We start from the raw sequence: 20,116 nt of genomic DNA on the forward strand, positions 1-20,116 counted from the left end.
CAGATGAGGAGGTCCGTCTATTTAAAGTCTCCTCTTTATGTGTTGCATCCAGTTTCTTTCAGTATATAGTCGAACTTTTTAAACATCGTTCTGTTGCAGAAACTTTTGTTATCTTGGTGAAACAGGTTGTTGGAAGCCGTTCGTCACAGCGTGCTTTAAGCGATACGTATAGGTGCTATCAGCATAGCGGCCCGCGTGCTCACGCAAGGGCGAGGCCACGCTATTCTAGCGCAGGCACACAACAAGTTGTCGGGCCGAGAACGGCCAACAGGCAGCCTTGCTGCTTTCCCGCCATCCGCAGTCGAGTCCGGCTGGAGGGGCAAGCCTAGGAGGGGAAGCGCTGAACGAGACTGTGAGGAGAGGTGGGGAGGGGAGCCGAGCCACAGGCGGCAAGGGCAGCGGCGCCGGCGAAAGGGGAAGGGGAAAGGACGGAGGGAGGGAGAGCGAGCGAGCGAGCCGAACCAAGCCTGCACGCAGTGGCGTCCTCTCGCATGAGTCGCGCGATCGTCTGTTGTTAGTGCTGTAGGAATCAAGCAAGAAACGACAAGACGTGTTGCCACCGTTGCAGTTACACCTGACACCATGAGGGAACATTCGATAAAGGTGAGTTGAGGCAAATGTTTTCAGTGTGTGCCGGCTTTTCTTGACGGAGTATCGCCTTGCGCCACCTTATGAAACGTGGAGATGCGACCGGCTAACTGAGGAAGACGCCGCCACGCGGCCCCGTTGCTCGCTTCCGGTTCTTAATGGCGGGCACCATTTGAAGGATGGAGTTCTAAACCATGTTGGGAAACGTGCGTGTATTTGGCAGTTTCTCGTCAGTGGTATTCATCGTTTTAGGAACCTCTGGTTGAAAAAGTTACTGAAGTGTTCTATTGTAAGTGCCGCAGAAAGTAGGAAGGCTGTGAATGGCATCCGGCTGCTGGACAAGAATCAAGACGCTGTGCTCAGTTAGTATGGCCTCTGTTTCGTTGATGGAAAAAATTCTAAGTGGTTCGTGCCAAGGCTAGGTTTGTTACCTGAATATGCTTAAGTTTTGTCATCCGTGAAACACGTTGAATGCGTTCGTAGAAATACTTGCTGCACGTGCTTTCGCACATCTCTTGTTGGTTTTTGGTATTCGTGTGCTTGCCTAATTAAAAACTTTTGCCCCTCCCTCTATTCCATGGATGGTTTGTACTGGTTGTCTTGAGATGTTCGTTGTACTCTAGCCAGATCGTTGTTAGACGTACAGCCAGTCTGAGGTCCAGCCATCCCTCACAATTAAGCTAATTAGCAGTTTAAATGGCAGAGTAGTTCATCCGGGTACCGGCGTGGTGGTCGACAAAAACTTTACATTGTGCTGGCTGCCTCCGTCGGTATCAGCGGCGGCGGCAGCGCGGTCGCCGTGCGAAGTGTGGCAACACTGCGGGCCCAGCCTGCCTGTGCTGCGCAGCGGCGGCGGCGGCAGATGTTTCGCTTCCTGCCCCCAACGCCTGCCGAGCCTAACCATCGCGTCTTTGCCTGCGCACGGGTCTGTGGGGGAAAGCGGCGGGGGGGTGGGGACCGGCGGGAAGTGTCGTGTGGGGGAGGGAGCAGGCCGGCTGCTAGGGAGAAGCTGAGTAGCCCCATGGAAATGTTCGAGTTAATGGTGAGAGCGAAGAAGCGTATTGGCCGGCGGAGTGTGTTCATGGGGGCTTCGCGCTTCTGATTTTGAGAATGTGTGCGACCGGTAAAAGCTCAAATCTCAGGGGTGTAACGAAATGGGCGTGAGAAACGTGAGTTCATAGCATTGTGGGCGCTGATTCACCGGAGTGAAATCGTGCCTTATGTCATGAGTGAAACGTCATGCGCGTTTGTGTGTTTCTCAGATTGCAGCGTACAGTGTGAACAGGAAACGCACCAACCAGGTCTCGTCTCCTGGAATTTGTCGCTAGAGAACTGCTGGAGTGCCTTCTGTGGTGAACCTTCACTTACGTGCTACCAGTGAAGTCCACAGAAAAATTTATTTCGATCATTGTTTGTTTCGTTTTGTGTGATGTGAAATTAACGTGAAGTTAAATGACACGTTCAGTGTTGCCATTAGCGACTGTGTAAATAATGCTATGTTTCGCCTTGTGATGTAGCACGTTCTGCAGGATAATTGTGAGAAGTCATTCCCAAACTGTGCGCGGGTCTAACACACATACTCTTGTCATCCATTTCATACGGAAATGTTTCCACGACCCAACCAAATTCAGCTACAGAAACAATGTAAATATGCTGTCTGTGGCGTTTGTTTTGGAAGCATGAATGTTTTTCCACTTTACAATCCTGCTTTGTATAGTTGCAGTCAAAGAATTTCATAACTCTCTTGGCAAGCACATTAAATTGTATCTACAAAATGCGTACTGCTTTACGGTTGTAAGAGGGACATCAGAGCGACTGGCGTACTTCAGTAGCTTACGGTCTTCTCGCCTAAAAGCACACTGCTTTCATGATTGATCCTGATTGATAGTAGCGCGGCTTGTGAACTTTTGATGATTAGTTCCGTCCGTTGGTAATCACTGTGCATTTGAAGTTTAAACAAGACTTGTATCCGGGCACTATTTAGCCAGATGACAAATGAAGTGCTTTGACATAGGTCTGTTGAATCAAATCACCCAACTAATGAATGCGCTGTATGATATGAAATTTCGTGTACTAAATTTGTCACTGCACGAAAGGTCTCTATCGACGTGCTTTTGGTAATGCGGCCCAATAAATCTAAGGGAAATATTGTGAACGAACCGTGTCGACCGTGTTATATAGCACACATAGTTGCTACCTGGGAGAGAAGTTCTATAAATTAGAAATTTATCAGAAATGGTTGTATATGATGGGTTAACTAAAGTTTCTTGTTGTTTTGAATGAAGTTCGCATGTAGCCTCCAGTCTCCCCACAAAAAATTGTAACATGTAATGTAGACTATTCTATCTTAATTCTTATTTAGTACATACTGACGCGCTGCTTTGATTGGTTCAGCCTTTCATAACTTAGGACAAAATTCATCTTCGTGTATTTTGTAGCACATTTACAATTATCAAAGAGGAAAAATTACGGTAATACAAATTCTCATCAGCGGAAGTATATTATCGTTCGTATCGCTGCTGTTTAAAGTGGTTTTGGTGTTTAACATTGCAATATATTAAAATCTGTCCTAAAGGTCCAGAGAAAAGTAAAGCCCCAATGATATTGATTGTTCATAGTTGATACTCTGCCATGTTAATTCAGGAGTATAGGCAGTAAACATCCTTAGCTCAGTGGACAGGGCAGGAATGCCGAGTTGCTTGCATGGCGGTAGGCTAGTGAAGACGGCTGCAATGCTTTCCCCTTAACTCGCTGAAGTGCAGAGTAATTGGGCACTTGCTTTTACTGTTTTTGGGGACATGGTGAACGTTTTCTTGCTGTTAGCAAAAACCTCCAACGAAAAACTGGGTAATAGTGACAAGATTCATAGTTCCATTTTACTATTATTACTTCAAAAATTTGTTCGACCAATCTGAAGTAAAGCTTGCACATCAAATCAGCACGTTTTGTTTCGTAATCATGCGTAAGGTCGAAATCCAAGTCCAGGCATCCTGGCTCCTTGTTTTCCGTAAATTAGTTCAGTAGCCCCCCCCCCCCCCCCTCCCAGCTCCTTGTAGTTTACTCTTACTTGGTCAGTATTTTAACAGTCGACTAGGGATAATGCACTCGGAAGACACCATGGGGGACAAATAACTCACAGGTGCTGAGACGGGTTGAAATTCATTGAGTAATGAATATTATGAAGCTATTGTTGGGTAAGCAGTCCATTTCTCCAGGCGCACGTTTCGTTGCCATTATCACGATGTAAGTCGCTCTAGTCCTTAACACAGTTTGTGGTATTGCCACCTTTTTAACACTTATTTTCTGACACTTTCTGGCCTTACGAGACGCTTATAGCCGACGAAGAGGCGAGCAAAGAATGTTTGTCGTCTGACAATGTAGAGCAATGATCACCAAATGGTAACAGGTTTTCATTATAAGCTGGTCAATCAGTGATCAACCACACACTTCGGTTACGACAATGTGTTCCAGAAAGGAATTCCTCAGAGTTTGTGACTTGTACTCGGAGCCGTTCAACTGCCGAGGCTATTTCCGATAGGTCTTCCGTATATGTTGAAACACCCATTACTTCGGGTATAGAAAGCGTTGTTTCTCTTCAGTTTACTGCTACCCTCTTGTTGCTGCAATATACCTCCTAATTAATTACGTGAGTGGGGTGTCCAGGTTTCGGGAGGAAATCATCCATCGTATCTGTACATTCTGGCACCGGGCACAAATCGACGAGCAGTATTGAAGTTCCGATCGAGAAAAGGTTTTGTAAGCTACACCGTTTGAGTGTGGACCAAATTTGCTGAGGGTTCTTTTCTCATTCGTCTGCCTTTCTTGGAATTAGTTGTATGTGACCGTCCAACTTCAAACTGCTCCATACTCGCAGATCTGAAATAAAACCTGAACACCCCCCTCCTCACTTAGACGGTGTACTGCGGTAACACGGATGTAGCAGTAAATTGAACAGAAACGTTTTCATTGATTGTTCGACAATCGTCTAAGGGTTGGCCCTCTGCTGCTCTTCCTTCGTTCCGCCGCAATTGTCTAGCTTTGCGACTTCTCTGTATACAACAGCATCATACGTAAATAGCCTCATGGAGCACATTATGCGCTCAATCATTTATATATGTTATGAATAATAAATGTAACATACTCTCTTAATTTTAGGCCACTTTTTACAACAGTTAAATAAGGTTTTTTGGGCTATCAAGATATTGCTTCTTCACGTGACACAATCTCCATTCCTCCTCGCCCCTCCATTTGATAATTTTTCAGTTTCTTTCGATATTACTGGTAACTATGGAAACAGTTTCCTTGCGTTGCAAATTTGCTTTATATTGCAACATCATCCGTATTTATTTTCAGGTTTCCTTCTGATAATCTCTTATAAGGCTTCCGTGATTAGTTAAAATTTCGTGACATGGTTTTTATTCATTGAGTGACTAACTTCGCTAGTTACACAAACAAAACTTTCAAAAACTGTATTTTCCGCAGTATTAGTGAAGTTTTGTAGAAGTGTGTGTTCCCTTCTTTCCTGTCCGCACTCCATAGATTCATTGCTCCAGAACTAGTTCGGATCTTCCGTAGTTACTTTGGACACACTGCTCATATACGTACTTATGAATAAATAAAGGCCTTTTGATTATTACGTACATGAACAGTGGATGTCAGACAAGATGGCAGAAATCAACGTGACCAATTATATTCTAGTGTACGAAATCTTGACCACTTTATACTAGTTTTCTTCCCTGGAGTTAATTACCGATCGTAAATGTGGGAAACGAAGCAATTTATATACTAATTTCTCAGGTTTATCGAATGAGTGAAGACACGTTTGATTTACTGTAACGAGATTTGTATTTTTTTCCCTCCTTACAGCGCCGTTAAAATTTTGGTGCTCAGCTATTTATTATTGTCCTACCTTTCCTGAATTAAATATGTATATACATCTTTTCACGTAATAGCATACAGTTAAATATTAATTTGCAATATTGTCTGTCTGTAGATCTGGCAAATACAGTAGTGCAGGAGGTATTTAATTGGCTGTTCTTCAACCACGCAGTTTGAATGTGTTACACTTGTCAGAGATAATCTACAACGCAAATGTTGAAGTGTCACAACTATCGTCCTTATTACAGCGTATGGAATTTGAGAAATATTAAACTTTAAGTGGAATACACTTCTGAAGTCTTCATTTGTAAGACACGCTTCATTTAGAAACAGGCGATTGTATAACGAAGACATCTGCTTTTATTGTGTTGGTAATAAGACTTTCTACAACAGAATCTGTGTTTGATTGTTGTGGGGTAACACAGCAGTTATTTTAGTGTTTTAAGAATTGAAAGAATCTGGAAGCTTGTGTATTGTAACTTGTTCCAGCGTAAAAAGATCAAATAAGTGGAAGAGACCAATTTTTAATTTGTGACAGTTTCTGGCAGTCTGTTGGACTTTATTTAACGACATCTTGGCGTTCCAGCGTTTCAAGAATACCTTTTTCAAGTAGTGGGCACAAAAATGGAGATTAAACTGTCGCCTAGCCAATGCTCTCCATTGAGAGGCGGACGGAAAGTAAGCTTCATGTTGAGTATTAATTTATATTATTCGTAGTCTGCTGCATATGCGTAGTTGCATATCCCGAGTTTCAGTAATCTTCAAAGTTTGCTAGTTTCTCAAACTGTAAGTTTGTGTGAGGGTAGTATTTTCCTGATATCAAATAGGATTTACGAATAACTTCCCACATCGTTTTAAGGCGCATTAGATAGCCTAAAGATGTTTTACGGTAGCAACCCTTGTCATTGCCACAGTTCGCGGTTGACGTACGTGTTTTATTGTAGATCCTTAAATTAAGAATTGATTATTTTGCATTTTCTCTCATTCGTTGTACATTGATTACTGCATCTTCAGTCTCGATAATAGATTTCAAGACATTGTTGATGAAGCGCCATACCTGCAGTGAATAATGAGGAACTTAGAGGTTATCATGATTAGTTTCTTTGTTTTGTGTACATACTTCAGGATATTCGCACATCGTTAATTACCTTTTCGATAAATTTGTTACATTAGATAGTTCCCTGAAAGTACTGCTGACGTAATCTATATTCGAAGTGTGACATTTGAAGTCCGTGTTCCTGACAACTTTTAAGTAAATAACGACTGCATGTTATGCTTAACTTCCCTTTTGGAGGTTAGGGCAGCAAAGTGTAGAATCAATGTAAGATATCAGTGAGAGACCAGTATCAAATTCGACAGTCAGTTTATGAATAAAATGTCACTGTATTGACTGCGTATTCGAGTCTTTACGTATTTTCGCAAAAATTGCCGTCGTTCAGCTTCTGTATTGATATATCGTAATAAGCCTCGTTCGTTTCACGCTGTGAAAGTTGTCAATGAACGCTCATTTGCAGTAGTGAATCTTCGGAAACTATTCGCTTTGCAATGTTCGATAATCTTTTAATTTTGAGTGTATGAACTACTGCCTTCGAAGACATACAGAATGCTCTAAATCAGTAAGAGGAACTACTCGTTTCTCCAACGGCAACTTGCTTTTTTGTTGCGATACAGATTGGTTACGGATTTAATGAAAAACAGGTATCTGAATGATCACGATTTTAACCTTTCCAGATCTCCGTTGTCTACTCTGTAAATTCGAAACACTTACAGATTATTGGCACTATAATGTGTAAATAAGGTAGATGTCTTTAAATAGACACTCTTAGATTAAAAGTTATAGAAGAAACTGTTACTACAAGCCTATGTTGTTCTTAGGTGTAGTTGTGGCAGCCCTGAATATAGTGTAGTGTCATGAATTATTTTATTCTTGATCCTTGGTGATAGCTCGTCGTAGGACATGTCAGTATATTCAAATTTAAAAGAAATGTTCACACACTAAAGCCATGTACTACGGATAGCTAGAATAAACATAGGTGATGACGGCAATAACAATGTAGCTATTACGTAATTTTAAAATACTAATGCTCAGCCAAGATTGTCAGCCATGGCTTCATCACGAAACCAACATTAACATCTATTGGAGAAAAACCGAAGGAAATATGACTGGATAAGGTGACAAAAGTCGGTATTCTATTTAAAGTTCCTTTAATTTAGGTGAGTCTCACAACATAATCAGGCGGGCCTGAAGTTCCATTTATTTCTGTAAATTTGCAAAGGTAAATTGAGGTCATGGTTCAGAGTAGTTCCAGGGGTAAGATGAAGGCTGCAACCTGTCTCCGCTGTTGTTCATATTGTATATGGATCATATGTTAAAAACAATAGACTGGCTGGGTGAGATTAAGATGTGTGAACACAAAATAATCACTCGCATATGCGGATGACTTAGTTGTGATGGCAGATTCGATCGAAAGTTTGCGAAGTAATATTTCAGAGCTAGATCAGAAGTGTAAGGAATATGGAATGAAGATTAGCATCTCCATAACGAAAGTAATGTCAATGGGAAAGAGATATAAACCGATTGAGTGCCAAATAGAAGGAACAAAGAACAGTGGACGGTTTCAAGTAGTTACGATGCATATTCTCACAGGATGGCAACATAGTGAAAGAACTGGAAGCGAGGTGTAGCAAAGGTAATGCAGTGAGTGCTCAGCTACGATCTACTCTCTTCTGCAAGAAGGAAGTCAGTACCAAGACTAAGTTATCTGTGCACCGTTCAATCTTTCGACCAACTTTGTTGTATGGGAGCGAAAGCTGGGTGGATTCAGGTTACCTTATCAATAAGGTTGAGGTTACGGATATGAACAGTAGGTAGGATGATTGCAGGTACTAGTAGACGGACAATGGCAGGAGGGTGTCCACAATGAGGAAATCAAAGAAAAACTGGGAATGAACTCTATAGATGTAGCAGTCAGGGCGAACAGGCTTAGATGGTGGGGTCATGTTACACGCATGGGAGAAGCAAGGTTACCCAAGAGACTCGTGGATTCAGCAGTAGAGGGTAGGAGTAGTCGGGGTAGACCAAGGAGAAAGTACCTGGATCCGGTTAAGAATGATTTTGAAGCAATAGGCTTAACATCAGGACAGGCACTAATGTTAGCACTGAATAGGGGATCATGGTGGAATTTTACAAGGGGGACTATGCTCCAGACGGAACGCTGTAAGGCATAATCAGTCTTAAATGATGATGCAAAAGAAAAGCATGAACCTTTTCAGTCAGTGTCGTCAGCCAGAAAGCTGATAGCCCTGTGGGCATAATGCAGTTTCAATGTAAGAATCCGCGGCTTCTTACATGCTGACATAGGCGTTGTTAAATTGCTACCAACAGCTATAATGAATCGCTTTTGACTTGATATTTCTTGTGCTGTGCCGGGGTTGCCCAGACATCAAGGAATGAAAGCATGAAAAATAAAAGTTAATACAGCCAGTATTCAAATCGTAATGGTAACTGCAGTTTCAGCGAGCTTTTTGTTTCACTAATCAGTTCGCGATAATAAGTGCAAGTCAGCGCGAAGAGGATTGTGAGAAACTGGATACTACCTCGTCACAGTAAATCATGTTGCCCCACCCACGAAGAGTGGGTTAGCGGTAAGGCGCTGGATGAGTCAGTGCAGGCTCCAGTAGCGGTTGTCGCCTCCGCTCGCTGGCGTTGTGCTCACCCCCACGTTTTCCGGCCGTGGTAAATATTAGATCGACAATATCGAACGGGCGGGGCGCTGTGGGTGCGCGCGACGCGTCAGGGGGCTGGGGCCTCGCGTGACGTCAGCACAACACTGACTCACGCCCATACCAACATCGTCGTTCCCCGCGGCCTTGCCGCTGTGCGGGCGGGACGCATCAGTCAGCAGCTGCTCGGGGCACACTGCAAGGAAGGTCGTGGTAGCGTGCCGAGGAAGGCGGCTTAACGTCGTGCGAGCCACTGGTGACACATTTCTTACTTATTGAAATGTAATGTCTTCTGTGAATTTTGCCTCGCGCAGTTTCAGTACCATACACATGAATTATAACAGTAGCGCCTTTTGTTTGAAACTTTTTATTTATTGCTGTCCTGGAAAGTGGTAACGGCGTACTGTTTTTGCTGTGCAGATTGTAACACTCCATAACATATTTCAAATCACTCAGATGTTATTAGCGGTATCAACATGTAAACAAGTCGACATTAGCTGATACCAGAAGCAGGATGACTCCCACTCTGAGCCGTGATTCACGAGTAGCAGACCATACAATAGTAGCGGTCGCAAGTATACACAAAGCAGTCACAATTGATGATGATGATGATGATGATGATGATGATGATGATTTATGGCTACTGCTACATATATTTTCATACCACGGTGCGGTGACAGAACCCATTGAAATATCCACATGTTAGTATGAGAGTAACGTAGATGATAGACTCGATACAAATGGTATGCCATTACGTGCTAGAGATTTTTGTGGGCAGTGCAATCAAAAAGCATGGCTGATGAAGGTTCTCTTTGTTTCGGGTAATGACGTGCAGAGATCACTTACGCCTTTCGCTGTACACATTGAGTTGCCCTGATTCAGCATTTTTTCTCCTGTATTTAAAAGTAGTCTATCGAGATAAATGGCCACCTCGTCCATGTATTTGCTCCTTCTGTCCTACCGACATTTATAGACGGGAATTAATGATGTACTTCACTGTTACTTCCCTCGTATTTTTTTAGCTCGAAAGCTCAGTAAATGTCTACAACGCTCTGTCAGATAAGGCAAATTGTGGATTTGGATTATACGGTATGATAGAATATAAATTTGACTTACTCAGAATTCTGAGTAAATGTAGCAGAAAGGATACAAAATTACATGATATTTACAGGTACCGTACCATCAGACTGTTTGTCAGGTAATGACATGCGGAACCGTTATTTTCCGGCGAACTAACGTGGTGGGCATCACCACAACCTTCCACATACGAAACTCGCGACAAGTGACATCGAAGATGCCACACTATTCGAATACACCATACTTCGTACTTCCCTTGGCTTATATCCTTCAGGAAGACATCCACTCCGTCAATTTAGCTTCAAGAGGTACTGGAGTTAAGGGATTTTGTCAAGGGTGTTAACTTCGTCTACAAGCACTTAAATTCTTCTACTTATATATACCTTCCTCGGGTAGAGTACAGCCGTAGACATAAAAGTTAGAAATATGTAACAAATACATATAAAGAAAACTAGCCAAAACGGTGGCGATGTACAGGACAAGGCATTCTAAATTCACTGACAGGCTTGCGAACGACGAAATAAGCACACAGCACTTAGAAAGGGTGCCATTACTCCCGGCTGTGCAAGACACCGAAATGAACTAGTTCAGGGAAGCTTGCGTTCCTGTGTAATCCGTGATCGTATGCTTATTTGGCTGTGGCTGTTTGATATGCATAGTAGTAGTAGTATGCGGAAGGTGGACGCGTTCGAGCCTCTGTCCATTACGCTGTATAAATAACTGCAAATCATGTAGTGCACTTAAATTTCGACTCTCTTCCTTCACTCGTGATTAAGAAGTGTGCTACATTATTATTTGGTTGCATAGCGTAAAAAATTGTTTTGGTGCAAGAGTTCTGTCAAGACGTTGAACAGTGGTCTTCATTTTGAATGTATCTCAAAACAAAAAGCTTTGGACTTGTCTGGTCTAGCTTGTCAGTTTCAGGCTTGAGAAGCTCGTAGCTGCTTCAGATCCTTTATTTTCACCGTTATCTAAACGTATTTACATAAAATTTTCTGCATTGCGGTTTTCTATTCTTTGTAAGTTAGCTCGTGTTAAAGATCAATGAGGTGAACTGTAGGTGTGTTACAGGATGACGAAAATTAAATGGACCCTAATTTACAACGAAAGGAATGTTGTGAAAACATACACAGAAAAAGATGTGATATATTAGCAAGATATCAGAACAGCTTCAATGACAATGAAGTGAAAGGTAAACAACTGTAAGGAAAAAGATTCTAATATTTACAGCATATAATTGTTCCATGCAAGTGGTATTTTAAGAGGTCTATACAGGAGAGGAAATGTTGGCGGACCACATCTAACCGGTCAGAAGACCAATGACAAATTCTGCCATCTGCATGTAGAATTCAGAGAAGATCTAATTTCCGATTTTACGTTTCACAGCTCTTCCTGCATGTACTACGGTGGTCGTTATTAGGTACTCAAGATACAGGAAATGAGTTTCTGAGAACGTATTCCACGGATAAGTCGGAAGTGGACCATTTCCCATGACCGCTGTTTCATTGACAGGCATTTTTAAATTTTCATTGCGAGTACTTGATGAAACATGATTATGTGAAAAAATAGCCTTTTGTGTATCGACTAATGATTCGACACACAATTCGCAAAAATAAGTAGTGAAAACAAGTGTAAGTTTTCCCAACATTTTCAAATTGTGGACTTTCTAAATTTGCCTCAAACGTAGATAAAGCTTATCCTCTCTAGTTATTGAACGATATAGTGCAGTAGTATCAACACCAGATCCGCAATTCATGTTCTTTCTTTTCTTCCTCCTCCTCCTAATTTGAGTTACTATTAGTATAAGTTGCTTACGTAGTCAAGAAGATACCCGTTAACTAAGCAGCGCTGTTTGCAATAAACGCTATCGATGTGTTATTAAGCTCGGTAAGACCAATTTTGATGTTAAATGTTGCCTGTTACTAGCGTTAGAATGCCGACCCAGATGTAACGGACTGCGAAGTTCGTCTGTAGCTAGAAACTTGGCTACACAGTAGCTCGCCCTGTTGATGGCCATAAGTGTGGGATCTCAAGCTACCAAGGCTGCCGAAGCCCTAGACACTGCACCCCGCATTCATTGCTACGAGCCAGCCCAGACGTTCAAATGGCGGAAAGGTGAGATAGTACTTAATGAATAATGAATGCCTCGCGCGTGGCAGTAGGATGGATGAAAAAAGTTCGTGAGCGTTGGCTGGCGTGTGCGGTCTTTCCTGCAGAGGTAGCCGACGTGAATAGACTTGTGGGCATAGTGTGGCAGACATGTTGTGTGTTGTTAAACCACGCGTTCATTCGTTCATTTCTGTTTGAGAGCATTGCATGATATACAGGAAGGGAGTTGTAGAAACAGGAAATCACAGAGCGAGCTGGTATTCCAAAACTCCACGTAGGTGGTGCAAACTTCCGTAACAAAAAAGAATATTACCGAAACCATAAAACCTAGAATGTGGGCAATGGGAGAATGTCATTTGGTCTGACTGATACGTGTTGTTTCACACTAAATTTAGGCGGAATTTGCATCCCAAGGTTGAAACTTGGCGTAGGTTCGGTAATAATTTGGATAGCTATATCGTGGTATTGCATAGGCCTCGTGGTTATTCTGCGAGGTTACATTAATGCCAAGGAATATGCAGCGATTGTGGTGGACAAGTTCCTTCACATGGCACAATGTTTTATCCCCAATGGTGGTACTGTATTCAAAAACAGGATCCCCAGGTCACACAACACGCATCCTCCCGAACAAGTTTCGTAAACTTGAGGATGCGCTGTCTTATGTCGCATAGCCACTAGTCACGAGATTTCAGTGTTATTGTCCGTCTTTCAAGTGGTGTTTGTGTGGACCCCAGGACACGTCGGATTCCCAGTTAACGAACTTGCCGACAGTCTGGCCAAACAGGCTACGCGGAAACCACCTCTAGAGATGAGCGTATCCGAAACTGACCATCGTTCTGACATCCTCCGTCGCGAGGACCCACCTCGGTGTCGCTGTGGCTTACAAATGACTGTCGTCCACCTCTTGCAGGACTGCCCACTTTAGCCGCTCTGCGGCGGACTTTTAACCTTCCCAGCACCCTACCTTCAGTGTTGGGCGACAATGGCTCAACAGCAGCTTTAGCTATATTCGTGAGGGTGGGTTTAATCATTTGATCTAAGTTCTAGTGCATGTCCTTTGTCCCTCTGTGTCCTCCACCTTAGAGTTTTAGGGTGGAGGTTCTAATGTGTTGCAGAGTGGCTGGCTTCTCCTTTTTTATTCTCATGGTCAGTCAGCCATGGTAGTCTGCTCTCTTGTTTTGATCTCTTCTAAATGTTTCTTGCGTCTCTGTGGTTTTCTTGTCCGATTTTGTCCATTTTACTGTTTGTTGCCCTTCTGACATTCATGTTGTTTTCTCCTTCCGTCCAGCTGTTTTTTGTATGTCTCAATTGTTTTACTACCACCGATTTGGAATTATTTTAATCGGAACGAGGGACCGATGACCTCTAGCAGTTTGGTCCCTCCCTCCCCTCTTTTAAACCAACCAACAAATCACTGTTATTGAGACGTATGGTTCACTTTATAGAGAAAAGGGTGCGTGATTGCTGTCCATTTGTCATCCTTACCCGAACTTGGCACTATTTTACAGGAGGAATGTTAGGAGATTACTTTGAAAATCACACAGGTCCAGTATTTGTTCATGCAGACGAGACGGGAAGCTGTTCTGAGTGCAAACGGGTTTCCAACACTGTATTTGGCATAATTTTTTTTCTACCTTGCAGAGCCCCGCACCTTGCATAAGGTCATAATGACAACTTCATATTTTTGACAAAATTTGCTGCATATCGATAATGGCACATACGCAGAAACAAACTTGCCGTGAACGTATGTAATCAACAAATAAACAATTTGCAGCTAATTTTGTCAAAAAGCATAAATATGTCATAAGATAATGCTTTTGATGTTCCCATGTTTTTGTCCACTCCCAGTACTTGTGGCAGGAATAATCAGTGTGTATCTTAAAACCTTGTGATCAACTTTTTTGAATGTAGTCATTCCTTAGTACCGCATTTCAGGAATGGATACAAGGCACGTGATATTAAAAGGGTAAATCAGCTAGTCTTAGCCCCTATTTTTTATTGGCACGCGGGTGACGACAAATACACATTCTATGTATCTTAACGTATTTTTCCATACAGTCTCCACACCATTTACACATTTTTTCAATCGCAGCACCAAAATGTGACATGCCCTGCGGTAGAATTGGACCGGCTGACATGGAACCACGGTCGGACTGCTGTCTTGGTTTCATTGTTACATGTGAGTTGCTATCCTGGCAGGAACTTCGGCGGTCCGAAAACTTGCTAATCACTAGAGGCGTGGTCCAGAATCTCCCAGTGCAATTCCCGGAGCTTTCCGGCAGTTCTGATTGCCACATTTGGTCTTGCATTGTCGTGGAGCAGAAGCACGTTGCCCACATCGATAATCCATCGACGCCTTCGCCTGTTGGCAGCCCTCAGATGTGACAGTGTAGAACAAAAACTGTCGGCATTGATGCATGCGCCTGGCAGCATGAAGTCCAGCAGGAGCGGTCCACGGCCCCCAGAAGGCAGTTATTTACGCAATAGATAGCGGTGAACAGAATTTGTCACAAGCAAACCCGGATGTTTCCATACCATGCTCCGCTGCTTGGATTGCGGCATGAAATGCTGTATCCACGTTTCATCGCCAGTAACACTGCGGTCCAGGAAACCTTCACCCTCCTTGGAGTAAGTTTCAGAAGATTCAATGAGATTATTCCCTTGCTTTTCGTGTCATCCAACTGCTTAGGCTCCCACCAACATGAAACCTTCTGGTGCCCTAATGACCCATGAATGATGACGTAAGCACTCCCATATGATATGCCAACCTCCCGGGAAATGGGCGCGATGTTCACTTTGATCTGCTTTCACCATTGCATCCACGCGGGAAATCTGTCACCTTCCCGACCGCTTATTGTCATGAAAGACTTCATGTCGAACATCACACTGCCGCCACCTCACAGTTCTCAGAGCGAGACTGTTTCCCCATATGTGAGCTGCGCCGTAATTTGGGTAAAAAATTGGGACAAAGACTTCCTGATTTGAAACTTCCTGGCAGATTAAAACTGTGCGCCCGACCGAGACTCGAACCCGGGACCTTTGGCTTTCGCGGGCAAGTGCTCTACCACTTGCCCGCGAAAGGCAAAGGTCCCGACTTCGAGTCTCGGTCGGGCACACAGTTTTAATCTGCCAGGAAGTTTCGTATCAGCGCACACTCCGCTGCAGAGTGAAAATCTCATTCTGGAAACTTCCTGATTTGCCCTCTTAAATGTATTGTAAAGGCCAGTTGTGCACGATTTTCAGTTTCAGTGCGTTTTCCAGTTGATCTACAATACTGTGTTGCTAGTTGAAGCTTGTCACATTCTTCTGTAGCGTGTGCTCAAGCATTTACAGGGTGTATACGACCCGGGACAACCGTGAGATCCGGAAACTTTTTCATTCAGGACAAAACCGGGGAATTTTTTAAAATTCCGGGGATTTTTTATTGTTTTAGTTTTCAGTTAATTTTTGTGATTTGGACTGGTAAGAACAGATACTCTAACAAAGGGTATTACTGTATCCCGCTACTGCAGAGTAATACCGCAGCAATAAAACATGAACGACAGAAAAAACGAAAATAAAACATAAATTGCAAAAGAAATGCGCCATATAACAAAACAGTGCTCATACAAGCGTCTGCCAACAGCAAAATGTATCAAAGGCTTTAGGAAGACTACGCAATGCTTCACAACAAGAAGTTACTCCGATGAGCGTGACGTCACAACGGTTTACGTTAGATTCATTCGAGCAGTTTCGCATCGCGTCGACTTCTCCCACTTGTAGCTACAGAAACGTGGCTGTTAGCTGTGCAAGCAGAAGCAGCGAGCAGCCACACGCTACCCGGAAAAATTTTACTGGCGCGCCCAAGCTGCCACATTCACACATGCGTAGCAAGCCCGTATCTGGGATATGGGAAGGGGGGAGGGCGGCAAACCGTGGTGTCTGAACCGGGTTGCAATTTCGGGGGGGGGGGGGGGGAGATGATTCATATTCTTGAGGGAAAAAACCTTTGTTTCACTGGAAATAAACGACTATCTTTTCGGTGTATCCAAGAAAATGAATTTTTGGCCAGATCGCTGCACTAGTAAAGGCCAGTTCTACAGTCGCCGTCTAGCAGCCGCTTAAGTTCCATTCTGGGAGTAGCGTAGAAAAAGCGTTGTACGAACACGTAATAACGCCTAACCGGAGAAAAATCGTGCCATAACTAAACCGGTGATTCTGGCAGGGTTAGTGAAGTGAACCGGAGAATGAGTTCTGACAACGGTAGTAATAGTTACATAATTAGTAATGACATTGTTTGTTAGAACGAGGAAGGAGAAGAAACGGGGACGTCACACAAATTATGGAAGAATATACCTATCCCAAATTTATACAGAAATTTCGTACTGCTACTTTCCGATGTGCTTGAGAAACTGGAGCGTATGAATGAAATATGAAACTATTTCCTAAACAAGGTTTTTTGCTTGCAGTCTGCCAAATAGGCATCTCATATTGGTACTTCCTGAATTATATTCTGTCTTATTACAAAAATGAACATGATTGCCAAAAGTCTTATTTGGTGACTTACAGTTGCTGCAATATTAGAGAGGCCTGTTTTATGTAGCAGACTGTGACAAAATAGAAGAAATCAGATCGAGAAATCACACTTGTCTTTGGTACTATTTGCGTTAATAGCTTTTTCATTATTAGACGACGACATTTAGATTTTTCATGTAGCAAAACGTTTTACGAACTTTGATGAGGTAATAGATTTTTTCTTTTGCAGGAAGGAAAGCACGCTGTGTAAAGCTGCAGCAAGATTAGAGAGAAAGAAACGCTAGGACTTAAAAATTGAAACGTGTACTGTCTTTGTTTGTCCCTTGTCTTCACTGGTTTTATTTATCCTATATTTAATATTATGTCTCACAGAGTAGCAAGTTATTACCTAATAGGCAATAAAGAGTGCAAATGTTCTGAAGAGTTCTTGTTCTCCCGCATACAAATAACCCCATCCACTATTGATTGCGAGTTTGTTTTTAAGAGGAGCAGGATGTCAAACCGGCCGACTGAGTGCAGGAGAGGCATCATAGATTTTAATTTCCACTGTCCTGCATATAGTTCGATGGCTCCATTACAAAATAGACAAGAATTCCATAGAGCGAAATACAGTGACATGCGATAGAAGAATGCTGCGTGAAGAGGCGCGACACTGCACTTGTAGCATACTTACGACCAAATAACATGTCTTACATTTCCTCGGAAGATGTACGTTTTTGGTATCACTCTTCAGAAAGATGTGCGCTACAAAATGAACATTTTTTAAAGTTTTTTTAATTTTACGTCTTATCGCAAACGCTCGAGGAAGGGGGGGGGGAGGGGCGGCGGCGGCGGCACTATCTAGTATTACACCGGTTCGGCAATATCGTAGATCCGGGGCTGATAAGCAGAACAGTCTATTACAGGTTGGAGGTGGGGGTAGTCTCCACGTGACCCGTGTTCACGTTTAGTGATTTTGCTGTTCTTCGTTTACTGCTTTCACGTCAAATGAAAACAAAACGGATTTCTGTGGCTGGGAGCTATAAAGTGAATGAAAATATATTCATATAATTACGGAAGGGTAAAATATGTTGCTAGTTTCAGGTTTTATTTCCACCTTTCTTACAGTAAAGAAGCATTAATCGCCTTGCAGAACAATGTTATTTTTGTCGGTTCGCTAAAAAAAATTAGCTCTTATTAATATTATCCGCTGAGGCAGTCAATTTATTTGAAACTAAGTGTTTGATTCCACGGCCAGTTTCAACCCTTCGCTGCATTTCAAGTCCACGTTTCCATCTTCTAGCACGTATGACATAATGCTATAATAAAGAACCAAATACGAGGTAATACAGTACTGGTACTCTAAGAAAATTTACGTCCCGAAAACCACACTTAACAGCTTAATATCAGGTCGAGACCTACTTCGTTGGGAATATGGACATGTGAATGTGCACTGTAAACCGAATTATCCATTTTAGCATCATCATCATGATCATCTTCATTTAAGACTGCTTATGCCTTTCAGCATTCAGTCTGGATCATAGTTCCCCTTGTAAAATTCCTCCATGATCCCCTATTCTGTGCTAACATTGGTGCCTCTTCTGATGTTAAACCTATTACTTCAAAATCATTCTTAACCGAATCCAGGTACCTTCTCCTTGGTCCGCCTCGACTCCTCCTACCATCTACTGCTGAACCCATCAGTCTCTTGGGTAACCTTGCTTCTCCCATGCGTGTAACATGACCCCATCATCTCAGCCTGTTCGCCCTGACTGCTACATCTATAGAGTTCATTCCCAGTTTTTCTTTGATTTCCTCATTGTGGACACCCTCCTGCCATTGTCCCCATCTACTAGTACCTGCAATCATCCTAGCTACTTTCATATCCGTAACCTCAACCTTATTGATAAGGTAACCTGAATCCACCCAGCTTTCGCTCCCATACAACAAAGTTGGTCGAAAGATTGAACGGTGCACAGATAACTTAGTCTTGGTACTGACTTCCTTCTTGCAGAAGAGAGTAGATCGTAGCTGAGCACTCACTGCATTACCTTTGCTACACCTCGCTTCCAGTTCTTTCACTATGTTGCCATCCTGTGAGAATATGCATCGTAACTACTTGAAACCGTCCACTGTTCTTTGTTCCTTCTATTTGGCACTCAATCGGTTTATATCTCTTTCCCATTGACATTACTTTCGTTATGGAGATGCTAATCTTCATTCCATATTCCTTACACTTCTGATCTAGCTCTGAAATATTACTTCGCAAACTTTCGATCGAATCTGCCATCACAACTAAGTCATCCGCATATGCAAGACTGCTTATTTTGTGTGCACATATCTTAACCTCACCCAGCCAGTATATTGTTTTCAACATATGATCCATGTATAATATGAACAACAGCGGAGACAGGTTGCAGCCTTGTCTTAACCCAGAAACTACTCTGAACCATGAACTCAATTTACCGTCAACTCTAACTGCTGCCTGACTATCCATGTAAAGACTTCTAATTGCTTGCAAAAGTTGGCCTCCTATTCCATAATCTCATAGAACAGACAATAACTTCCTCCTAGGAACCTGGTCATATGCCTTTTCTAGATCTATAAAGCATAGATACAATTCCCTGTTCCATTCATAACACTTCTCCATTATTTGCCCTAAGCTAAAGATCTGGTCCTGACAACCTGTAAGAGGGCCAACCTGGAGCGCCGAGGCGTGCATTTCGTCCGGCGAGTCCAACGCGGCCCCAAAGACCGTCGCATCGACACCGGGGCCTTTATCCTCGCCTTCGAGGGGGACGTTCTCCCTGAGAAGGTAAAGGTGATGTGCTACCGGTGCGACGTGCGACATTACGTCCCGCCTCCTATGCGCTGTTTTCGGTGTTTGCACTTTGGGCACATGTCGTCACGGTGTGAGGCCTGAGCCCCTTTGTGGCGATTGTGGACGTCCTCTTCGTGAGGAACATACATGCACCCCACCACCTCGGTGCGTTAATTGTCCTGGCATCCACTCGCCTAGATCCTCAGACTGCCCCGCATATCAGAAGAAGAAGATTCAAGAACTCAAAACTTTGGATCGTCTCTCTTATTCTGAGGCCAGGAAGAAGTAGACCGCCTCCATCCCGTGCCGTTGACCACTTCGTTTGCCTCAGTTGTGTCCACTCCTTCCACGGTATCCTCACCCCTGTCCTGTGCCCCTCCCACGCCTCCTCCCCCCATCTGGGGTCTATGCCTCCGCCTCCCAAAT

The 20,116-nt window shown here is 43.1% G+C and overlaps 1 protein-coding gene across 4 annotated transcripts in view; it reads left to right on the top strand.

Moving 5' to 3' along the window:
* The first annotated feature begins 460 nt into the window (after window positions 1-460).
* The window catches only part of LOC124794879 (polypyrimidine tract-binding protein 1), a 264,872-nt gene continuing 245,216 nt past the window's right edge, over window positions 461-20,116 (top strand). For all 4 annotated transcript variants that reach the window (XM_047258570.1, XM_047258579.1, XM_047258586.1 and 1 more), the window contains exon 1: window positions 461-603. In XM_047258570.1, the coding sequence (XP_047114526.1) occupies window positions 583-603 (21 nt within the window). In that variant the 5' untranslated portion in view covers window positions 461-582. The remainder of the gene's footprint in view (window positions 604-20,116) is intronic.

This window comes from Schistocerca piceifrons, chromosome 1 (assembly GCF_021461385.2).
Source record: "Schistocerca piceifrons isolate TAMUIC-IGC-003096 chromosome 1, iqSchPice1.1, whole genome shotgun sequence".
NCBI classification, from domain to species: Eukaryota; Metazoa; Arthropoda; class Insecta; order Orthoptera; family Acrididae; genus Schistocerca; species Schistocerca piceifrons.